Source organism: Ischnura elegans, chromosome X (assembly GCF_921293095.1).
Source record: "Ischnura elegans chromosome X, ioIscEleg1.1, whole genome shotgun sequence".
Lineage (NCBI taxonomy): Eukaryota > Metazoa > Arthropoda > Insecta > Odonata > Coenagrionidae > Ischnura > Ischnura elegans.
Window position 1 is genome coordinate 76,438,050 of NC_060259.1, and position 12,003 is coordinate 76,450,052.

Sequence of the window (12,003 nt, forward strand, 5' to 3'; positions counted from 1 at the left end):
TTCGACCTGTGCGCTCTGTTTGTAAATAGCAGTATTTGAATGGAAGTTATGGCGCAAACACCTCTCTCTATTTTTCTTTCTTATTTTATCTGCCAATTCTGGCAACATTCATGAAAATCGGGCCCGCATTGAATGTCTGAACACCTGAGAGCACATATCAGATTTCATTCTTACTTTTCATGATGTTCCGAATTCAGTATTTCCATTGTTGACACTAATTGAAGATTGAATTCAAAAATGAAATTTATTATTTATTTCTTTAAAACAGAGTCTACTATTTCATACTCATTTTGACTGCTCTCATTTGCTAGATTTAACCATTTTAATTACTATCCCCAGGCTCCAAGTTGAGACCAATTGCATAAGGCTGCATAATCTTACTTTATAAAGTTATAATTAGTTCTTGTTTGAAACTATAAAACATACAAGTTTCATAGAACATTCAAAACTCACTTAGCAATGACTTCAGGATCAGACGTTGGGTGATCTAACGAGGTTGTTCGACAGATGTTGTCACAAATCCCATGCCCAAGAAATTTTGCAGACATAACAGGAGCATCCGGAGATCTCACCTGGAAATAACAAAGAGGAGTGCGATGGTGGTTGGCGTAACATGGTGAAACTCCTTCATGATGCACAAAGGTTAAGAAAAGACTTAGCTGTTTCACAAAATAAAATATATTTGCGACCGTATAATTAATAGGCAATTGGATAAACATCAGAGTCAAGATGTTGTGTAATGCCCACAGTAATAGCCAGAGAGAAAAAAGCCCCCAGGAATGGCATCAAGACAGCAAAGGAACAACTTGACTCAGTTTTAACACAGCATGTTCAGCAATTTCTTATCAGTTTCCAGAATCAAAGAAATTTTCAAAATCAACCCAATGTTACTCTATTTTTTTCCAATCTTACATACCTTGGCGATTTTTTTCCAAGAATGCCCATTTACTTGAAAATTGACATTAAGGAAGTGTAATTTCAAACTATGAGCTTCCTACAGTTAATCTATCACTTATTATGTCTATGAACTGGCCATAAGGGATGAAAATCAATTAAAAAATTTACCTTCAGCTTCAATGAAATGCACTTTCCTTTCAGTTCACCTAGCTTTGAGGAGACTATTCTTGATATCTTATTGATGGTCTCTTCAGCTTCAATAAATTTTGTAAATCTGATACCATAGTTAATTTCTGAAGAAACCTGGAATTAAAAGCAAGCATAGTCAGTTAATAATTACAATACATAAAATTTTTCACTTCCACTTTGGTACGTAGAAAACTTACAGATTTTCTTTCGTCAGAATTTCCTTCCTTCCGAGTCACATCAAGACCTCTACAATTATTGTAAAGCCTTTTTCCAGTCGATGCTCCAAACTCATTCTCCAATTTGGACAGCTGCCACGTTTGTAACTCAGCACAATTATGAAGGTTTAATTCTTCCAATTTACTACTCAGCATGGGACCAATGCCTACAATTGAAAAACTCTTAGTCAAAACCAGGTAAGTTCTAAAAACCCACACAAATAGTTGGCTAAAAAGAAGAAAGAGAAATGAGATACGAAACAAAAGTAGAGAAAAACTCAGTGCACTAAATGAACCACGTCATACCCATGTTAATCTTTGAAAAGTAACCTTTGACTTTCAAATAATCCTTTTTCTCATCCCTGGCAGAATTTATTTATTTCATTCTAGCGAACTGCATTTTGCCAATCAAGTATGTATTCAGTATTTAATACTGGAAGATTACAATAAGCTATTAATCAATAACATAACTGTTAAATTCAAACCATGTACTTGGTTGCATTCAATAACGTAATTACACCGAAATTTTGAAAATCTGAATGTATTAGAGTGTTTCCATGCCAGATTGATCATATTGAAGGACAAAAACTAACAAAAAGGAAGGCATTTGAGTGCATGAGTAAAAAAATACAATTCATTCAAATGCACCATAGACAAGGACTATGAGTACCAAAAAGAGAAATATACGATCGAGATAGCACTGAAAAATCGATTACAAATGTAACTGTATGACATCAATGGCTATACATTAGCTTTTTTATTTCAAGTTTAATAAGGCTGGCAGCTGCAAATAATTGTGATTTCTCTATTGAAAAATAAAACAATCAGGTTTGAAAATTCTAGAGAACTTCCCGTTGCATAGATATGTTCTTCCATTGTATAAAACGTTCACTACTAACGTAAATATCACCCATGTAAACATTAGCTTGAGTTACTTTCTTGGGATGATATATCCCCAAAAATCATCATCATGAGCACATAATTATACACATATCTCATTCATGACATTCAATTTCAACATTTTTTAAAGAAAGGGGTAAACAAATAATGCATAATTAATAATAGAAATTCATTGTACAACAATGATTCATTGCTGAAATGATTCATGATGACACCAAGGCTGTGCTAATGTGGTCTATCCCCACGGCTAATAAGATTTATTAAATCGATGGAGGGGAATTTCTATTGATGCCAATCACATTTACAAGTTATCATCAATGTATGCATCAACAAGAGTCATAATTCCTTGGTTATGAAGCAGCATATACACACTGTCGGACAGTTGACCAATGGAAAGCCAATTTTTGAAATTTTTTAATCTACAAACAATGTGCACCTACACACCGAAAAAATATGAGAAAGAAACTGCATTACCTGGAAGATCACGTAGGGGAACAGTTTTCATGAATTCCTCCACCATGGCAGGTTCTACGTAAAACATGCCATTAGGTTTGGCTTTTCTTGTAGCCAACCTAGCGAGGACATGGTTGCCACCAAGACCTGCTGAGGCAGAACACTCTGTGATATCCTTAAAGATAAAAAATGAAATTCTGGATGAAAAACATGAAAGTACGTTTTGAAACTTAACCTATTATAGACTTCTAAATAGGTTATTATTTTAGCTCCATTGTTAGCAAGTTTTATAGTAAGACCAAGTTGTGATTTGCTGATATTTGCTGAGTGACTGGCGCAGCGAGGGGGGGTTTTGGGGGTTAAAACCCCCCCCCAGAGCTCAGAGAAATATTTAAATTTAATCCATTTTACTTAATTGGATTGATATTACTAATAGAATAGTGTAAGGATTAATCAAATATCCCTCAGAAAGCCGTAAAACTCACCATTTTGAACCATTTATGTATCTTAAAATTCCACAATTTATTAATCTCGCACCGTCCGCATATCCTGGTGTGTATTCCATACCTCCACACACCCCCGTATTAGTGGCACCTAAACCCCCCCTAGCCTTAATTCCTGGCTGCACCCCTGTGCTGAGTCACCCACCATAATATCAACCAATTCAACCTGATCAAGGAAAAAGCAAAAAGGAACCTAGATGTCATAAACCCCACCATGAAAATTATTCCACTTGTCATCTCACATTCGAAATTGCAAACATTATTAAGAATTGGCTCGCTTCATCAAAGGCCTTCACATTTTGTTCACTGGATGCCTGGGAAGATATTTTGAGGTAACCACGATTATAGATACTGGATTGCCGGCAAAAGATGGTGCTGTATTTGAGCAGGTGATCCATGTACCATCCATCTTTAAGTGAATGATACCACAAGGCTTCTTCCCAGAGGGAAAATCACCTTACTGAGAGCACAATTTTCCCTTTGACACTTTTTCTCAGAGGAGGAGGAAGATATTGGGGCATTAAGAGTCGGGTTGAATGCTTTGCGAAGATGTATTTCACAATATAAAGAGTAAAACAAACTGGGTCTCTGTAATCATATAGAGCATCCCAACCCAAAGAGACCGTAAGTTTGAGCACAGCCGAAAACAAAATTGCTTGCACTGGACATGGGGAACATGGTTTGAAAGTATGTATGTATGTGATGCAGATAACTCTATTAATAAAATAAAATGTGTTTATCATACGCTACTAATAACTATTTCTATTATATGTACTTCAAGTTTATAAAAAGTGAGAAAGAAATTTTAATGCATGCAATAGGTTGGTTTCCATCATCAAAGAAAACGAAAGGCATTGATTGTGATTCGTTACCCACCATTAGTGTATTCATAGTATACAAATTATTTGGTTTTAGAAAAACCGATTTAGAAGAATGGCAAGGGTCAATTTTATCCTCATTTGAAAAAGGCCAGATTGGCGCCCATGCGATGCCACTCCATGTGACGTCACAGGGACCTAGTTTCTATACGAGTATACATATAGGAGTTTTACATCGTCTGAGATTACCAATGCATGCATGAGGCACAGAACTCAGGGAAACATGTCTTAATAATCACCTATTAAAACTGGCTAAGGTCGGAAAGTTTTCTTCGTTTGATAAGGTATTAATAAACCTTTTTTAAGCCAAGCGCTACCATTCAGCAAGGTACTCACTCAGCTACCTGCTAGCATCCTGCGTTGTATCAGAGCTCAGAGCCTCACCCTAAGGTTCCCTCAGTTGCGGCAGGGGGAACCAGAACGACGTCACACGGACTTTTTCCCGGCATTCATACTTACCAGTCGCGTTTTGCGCGCTTGAAAATTTTCATTTTTCATTTAATCGCAAAAAATAGATATCGTCATTTAAAAATCTAAAAGCATGAAATACGTACTCCAGGAGTAATAATCTTTCGATTTAGGCAATAAAAAAATAATAGAAAACCACCCTATTAACTTCATTGCAGCTTCAAATCAAATTCTAAGTTAAAATCCAAGCTACAATACCATTAAATACTAGAGTAAAAATGTAACTTTTCAATAAAATTTTGTAATAATGAATTAGCAAATTCCTTGATACCTTAAATTTTGCTTTATCAAGATTATGCTAATTCAAATAATATTTCATCAAGTAAATAAAGCAAAAAGAAATTAAAATTTTACCTTTATTTCTTTCCTAATATGCTCAGCAAAATCCAATGGGGAACAGTTAACTTCAGCCAGGATCATGGTACAGTCTATGAACATTTCATCACAGCTGACAGCTTCCAACGCATCTGTATAGCTAGAATACAAAGGGTGAATAGTTAAAGATTGAAAGAACAAGATTCGTGGTGGACGTACAATCCAAAACACAGGTACATATTCTTATTCCCTCTTGCCAACCTCATGTACATAGCAAAGCCATGGGATGCATGTCTAAGTCATTTCAAGCCAAACTGAGAATATATGTATAAAGAATGGATGTATAAAGAATGGACTCTTGTTGAAGAAGTCACAGTTAAATCAAGTTGGCCAGTTAAGTACACCTTCAGCTACACACCAAGCCATCTCCCAAGATGAATTTCAGACTCCTTTTATCAAACAGTTCGTATCGCTTCAAAGAACTGATTATTAAATACAGACGGTAATTCGCCTTGGGAGAAGATGGGCAAACCTAATGGGCAATCAGGAGATTCAACTCTTGGCTATGCCGAATGATTTTTTCGTGGTGAATTTCACCCTTGGTAACAATAACTCTGATCCTGCATTGCTTACAAAGTCACTTGTCCATTGCAGTACATCTACCAATTGCTGAAGTTGATAGTAAAAATTTTCTTACTGGTAAAATTGGCGTCACTAAAGTGGTAACTGCCCATCTTCATCATCTCTCATCAGACCGACTTTCAGCAGGAGGAACTATGTTCACATCAGTGGAGGAAGATCATGTTTAAATCCATAAGATTTTTCAACGAGAGAGGTTGATATTTTGAAGGCAGATCCATGCACAAAATGAATTTGACAAAAAATGTCAGGGCTCTGCAGTGGCAGTTTGCAGTTATGTATGATTTTGGAAATAGCATGGAAGACCAGTTTCCGTTGGATCTAAGTGCTATGGATATAAACATTGGGTCGGCTGGTGAAAAAATTATGCTAACACAAGGACCGGAAGGGTCACTATGAGCGATAAATCATGTGCAAAATCTAACACAAACACTTATTTTTCATTTCATTCTTTTGAAATGTTGTGACCAGGCTCACTTTTGTCATATTGTACTACATGAAAAGAAAATAACAAAATTATAAGTGATTAATTTTTAAATTGATGTTACACATTGAGGATATAAGAAGGACAGGAATTATTCCTTTTAACCCACCACTGAATTTGGGCTTTTTTTTCTAAATTTTCTTCTCATGCAGAACCCAAGCATTCATTTGCAGGAACTAAACCTGCATACATTTACATTACCATTTGACCCTTTTCTTTTTTCCTAATTATTCATACATTCCTTTCTACTTCTTTATTAAAGTTATCCAAAGTTCCTTCTGCTTTGAGGTTAGCATAAGTTACATAAAAATTCCAAATTTATTTGAGTCCAACTGAGTATTGTACTCGGTAGAGAATTATGATTAATTAATTTTAGGACATTTCGATCATATTGTTTCATATATGTACTATCATGAGCCTTATTCTGAACAGAATGGTGACTGCGCGTTTAGCTATAATTTTGATCCCTACTCAATATCGTCATGGTTACCACGACCCATTTGCTACGGAATAGCCCGATCCTGAATGCCGGGCTATTTGGGAAGAGCCTATTAAATCCGTGAGCTGAACGCAGACAGTCCATTGTTTTCCTTGCTCTTCGAGTGAAATGGGGAGTCCTGTGTACTTCAATTTTAGGCGAGTTTTAATCGCTTACGAAGCAGAAGGTCGGAGAAGTTTACGGGTTGAGATGAGGAGTTTGAGGGAAGTCACAAATCCCTTAGGATAGAGGGAAGAGGAATTTATTTCCTAATTCTGCGCTTCCAAGGAAGTGGCAACATCTTTGGTTTACCAGATCAAACCAGACTTGCGGCGATGAAAATCGTTTGGTACACACACAAGATTGCAGGAGAGAAAATAAATGATAGTTAATGCTGAATAATCATTGATTAATAAATAATAACCCTACATCTCCCGGCCCAGGGAAGTTACCAGCAAGGAGTTGGGAATGACTTCCTATTACATTTGAGGCAACCACCAGTTAATGGGCGTGTACGACCGTAACGGCAGTAATTACTTGCTGTTTGAGTGATAGAATTAAAATGCAAGTGACCTGGAAAAATCGGCCATTGAGAAAAGGTGAGTTCCTTCCATAACCCATTTCAGCCCTTGCTAATCCTGTTTTGCTCTCCCTTTAATCCATTTATCATGATGCCAGCAGGTTCCGGCCAGCAGCAAGCTTTCCGGGGTGTGATGGGTGCGATATGTTGAAGTTTATTAATAAGCAAAGGGTTGTCAAGGGTAAAAAGTTGTTGACAAGTTACCAGAGCAGATGAATAAATAAGTAAAAAGAGACAACAACATCGTGTATAATTAAAAAGAATAATTGAGATACATTAGGTTAAGGGCTCGCAGGCACTTCGTCAAAAGTGAAAAATATGGATTTAGCAAAACATATCAAGCCGCTGGCGGGTGAGGGAGACTGGCCACTGTGGAAGAGGAAAGTTCGTGATTTGCTGGATTATCACGAAGGTGCTCTCGACGTCAATGACAAAAGATTAGAGAAACCAGGTGCATTGGCTGAAGATGCGATGGATAAACAAATCAAGGAACACAAGATAAAGTCTGATTTGTACCGTACAGCTATGCAAAATCAATGATTGCAAGCTCAGTGACAGATTATGTCTAACAAAAAATTATGGACAAGGAAACTGTGTATGAGACTTGGGTGGCATTGAAAAAACTCTTCGATGCATCAAGGAAGGACCAATTATTTCAAATTTGCACTGATTTCTTTCTTTTGTTTGGACATCAGGAGAGGATGTATCAACGCACATCGCAAAGTTAAAGAGCTTGTGGAACGAGATAAATAATGGTTTAAAGACGAAGGGTGATATACGATACGATAGACTGTACCCGTATTGCAATTGTCACTGGATATTTCATTGGTAAATGGTAACAGAAGTGTCGTTTACGCAAACTGACATTCTTTTCAAAACATTAAACAGGTTGAATAAGCAAATTTTTCATGAATGAAACACATTATTATTATTTTCCTCCCTAATACTACATACGCTTCGATGCAACATAATCATCTCTCCATTGCAAGGATGTGCCTAACAGATGTAAACAATGCCTCTTACTGGCTGCCGGAATTTCTTCCTACTGTACCTGAAGGTTTTCATACCGGAGGGGTCGAAATTAATTACAGCGACTCTGAACTGTGCAATGCATAGCCCACCTCGATTTTGAATACAGGACCGTGCAATTCTGAGCCAAATAATCGCACGCACTATGAATTTCAATGCCCGATTCAGAATAAGGCTCTACGAATCACTAAAATTTATAAAACAAGATTGGCATGTAAAATTGTAACATTTTCAGAACAAGAGGTTATCTCCAGTGTATTAAATAAATAACAGAGTGAAATTCACAAAAAATGACAATAGATGAAAATTTGATGGTGAAATTAATAAAATTAGCGAGTAAACAGCAGAAGACTAATTTGAATCATACTAAAAATACTCAAATAAGATCAAATTTGAGTTAACTTCACCATGGTAAAATAAAATTTATGGTCATGGCAAAATCAAGAAGAAACCTGAGCTGAGCATACTAACCTGGAAGCTATTTCATACAAATTTTTGGAAATGGTGCGATATTTGGAAAATTCATACGGCACTGCAACAAGGTTTGGGCATATCTGCAATGCCCGGCCAAACCTCATGCCATTCCTCACTCCAGCACTCCTCGCTTCGTAACTGCAGCATGCGATGTCAGCCATTGAGTCCATATTTTTACTGCTTTGTAAAAATACTTGATTAGAGGAATAACAAATTATGTACATATTCAGGAAAAAATATTATTAAAAAATTCACTACCAAGGTTAAAACAACAGCATGAAATATATTTTTAAACAATTCATTCAAATTCTAAAGCTGACATACATTTTGAGATCTTTAATGCACAAATCTTAACTATAAATCTTTCTATTTATCTAACTTAATGTGAACAATGTTTACATTGGTGAATATATTTTATAGCTCTGAATATAAAACTTACCTCTGTGGTGCTACAGATTTTGAACTTGTGACAACAATAGGCACACCTTCCAGGTCAGGCCTTCCACAACGAGAAACAGATGCAAAATAGCAATCCATGTCTAGATGCATGACAACATTTACAGGTGGATCAGCAAGTCTATCATCGGGAGACCTATGAGAGAGAGATGTCAAAACTAATTAGGAACTGTACCCTACATGACGAAGTATTGGGGCATTCAAAGAATCATAGATTGGGAGAGTGAAGTCAAAACTATTTACTGAACCCTGCATGTTGAAGTACATAGTAGGGCATTGAAAGAATCATAGATTGGTCTCTCAAAAATTCAACTGGTTTTACTCTTTCACAAGTTCATGAGATTCAGAGGAAACAAATAATTGCTCAACGCTGATAATAGGCCTTAACATTGTGTGGGACTTTGGCACTGCCACAATGGCATGGCTACTTTGACACAGGCCCGCTTTGGCTCCTGACATGTTAGAACGAATATGGGTAAATTTAAGGGTTAACACTGAGAGAGAGCATGAAATAATGAATACAGTTCAAATGTCAAGAAACAAAAGGAACCTGGAAACGGACCACCCAATGAGAAGAGGGAACATCATACTTTGCCCACAATTAAGGGGTGGATCATAGCAATAAGGACTATGTCGTGCAGTATATGTAGATGGCAAAAATCTTACTTTACTAGCCTTAATCAGAGGCCCAGATTGGCCAACACCGAATAATTGAGTTTTCTTGGGCAATGCTTGCCTTCAGCAAGAAAATCATAGACCTTAATCAAAATTTTACACATGCTTTTTCAACACAAAATTTGTCAAAATACTTTAAAATTTAGGAATGGATCATTTAAGTATATTAGTCATCAGTTCCACCAGTTCTCTAGCTTTCATTCAGAACCAGTACCAAAATAATTAGCTGAAAACCCAATTGGAGAACTTTTCTCGAGTACATTTTACATTACTCATTTTTAACAGAGATGCTGTTGATGAGATTGTTTGCAAGATATTTGGATGTGTTATTTTATGCATTTTCAATAATACAAAAAAAATTACTATTTTAAAATTATTCCGTAACAATGAAACACTTGATTGAGAACCAGAACCAAGAAGTAGGACCAAGAACTGATATTGAGCCAGAAATGACAAAAAAGCTGAACCGACTTATCATTCTTTTAAACAGAAAAACCTATAGTTTCATAATTTTACCAATGGACCAACCTTTGGAAGCCCAATGATGCATCTCCACCATACTTTTCTCGGAGCCAATTTTTAAGTTTTTCTAACCCAGGAAATATTTGTCTATTCTCTTTTTTCAGAGCAGAGACATAATTCTTCAGCTCCATCTTCATTGTGCTCAGGAAATGCAGACGAGACTTATTATAAAAGGAGTCCACATCTGCTCCGAGCACTGGGGCAACCGAAGATGATTCCCCGTCATCATGGTGTTGCTCATGCCCACCACTCGACGGCTCTCCAACAGAAACACGAGCGCTCCCCTCACCACAACTTCTCTGCATAATCATTTTCTGCTCTTTCAAAGGATTTATGGTGAAATAGTCAGCACAAGGCAGTTGTCTCCCTTCACTGATGGAGTCAGTAATCCATTCCGGCTTCACAACTTTCACTCTCTTCAATAATTTCATTTTGCTGTCCGGCAAGTTGTTGGTAATCATATGCGTGACACTGCTATCCAGGAAAACAGAATATACACCACCATGTCGTACGATAATATGTTTCAGTTCTTCAGCGGGTGGAACTACAAGAGAACAATTTTAGTATTAAATTTCAGCTCATTCTCACGCAGCAAACATATATGTAAAGATATACCCTCTGTTCTAGCACAAACACGGCCATAAAATTAAATCAAATTTTGTCATATTCCCGCAATGAAGAAGGGGCTACCATTTCCACTTACCCTAAAAAGGGTAACACTATGTTATGAAAACAAAGTTTCTTTATCTGATTGATGAAACCCAAGGTAATTCTTATTCACTTACAGGAAATCATGTTTATCAAAGGATAAGTTCCAATAATTTTCCTGATTACAATATTAATAATGATAGACTCAGATGAGCTTGGGAAACTTGTCCATTTTAGTGCAAGGGGGCTGGCAAAGATTCCTTCTGTAACCCTAGGTAGCAGTGGGCTGAGCATCGCTGCTAACAGTGTCTCCCCTGCTTTGCATCAATACTTCTTTCTGATTTTATGGTTAAAATGACATAATTTCAAGCATTAATTTTGATGTCAAATTCTTTTAAGTGTCAAATACTCAGCTATAATATACCCCTTGAGTAAATTATGACAGAATATATATTGAATTTTTATGTTAAAAAGTTGCTGACAAAGTTGGATGAATGTATATAATGTACCAAAAAGAGTTTCTGGGACAATACAGTAGACTCATTCACACGAACAACGTTATTGCAAAGTTTTTATTATTACTAAGCAAATTGTTGGTCCCGACGAAAAGGCAATTCCAATCTACTGTAAAAGGAACATTATTATGTACAAAATTTCCGTTATTATGAAATTACAAATCTCACAATCAGTCCCAGTCCCAGCGGTTACAAAATGAACAACAGCATTTAGGTGGATATACACAAGGCTATGTCATAATCATTGTGCTACGCTAAGTTCTCCTCATGTACTGCACCCAAGAGAATCAATTATGGTTCTTTCTTCAGTAGGAGATACTTCAGTATACACGTAACATCAAATAATAGGGTAGTTTCCTTCATCAAAGAAAACAAAAGGCATTGATTGTGATTCGTTACCCACCATTAGTGTATTCATAATATACAAATCATTTGGTTTTAGAAATCCCAATTCAGACGAATGTTAAATGTCAATTTTAACCGCATTTGAAAAAGGCGAGATTGGCGCCCATGCGATGCCACTCCACGTGACATCACAGGGACCTAGTTTCTATACGAGTAGTTAGGAGTTTTACATCATCTGAGATTACCAATGCATGCATGAGGCACGGAGCTCAGGGAAACATCTCTTAATAATCACCTATTAAAACTGCCTAAGGTCAGAAAGTTTACTTCCTTTGATAAG

General features: G+C 36.6%; 1 protein-coding gene across 2 annotated transcripts in view; it reads right to left on the bottom strand.

Moving 5' to 3' along the window:
• Nucleotides 1–12,003, bottom strand: part of LOC124171600 (DNA repair protein REV1) — a 29,562-nt gene that overhangs the window by 11,691 nt on the left and 5,868 nt on the right. Inside the window, exons 3-10 of one of the 2 annotated variants that reach the window (XM_046550779.1) lie at nt 10,162–10,699; nt 8,942–9,094; nt 8,500–8,679; nt 4,858–4,978; nt 2,676–2,829; nt 1,284–1,468; nt 1,066–1,200; nt 454–572 (exon numbers count right to left, since the gene is read on the bottom strand). In XM_046550779.1, the coding sequence (XP_046406735.1) occupies nt 454–572; nt 1,066–1,200; nt 1,284–1,468; nt 2,676–2,829; nt 4,858–4,978; nt 8,500–8,679; nt 8,942–9,094; nt 10,162–10,699 (1,585 nt within the window). Of the gene's footprint in view, nt 1–453; nt 573–1,065; nt 1,201–1,283; nt 1,469–2,675; nt 2,830–4,857; nt 4,979–8,499; nt 8,683–8,941; nt 9,095–10,161; nt 10,700–12,003 lie in introns of both variants that reach the window. The other variant, XM_046550778.1, reaches the window with a different exon arrangement.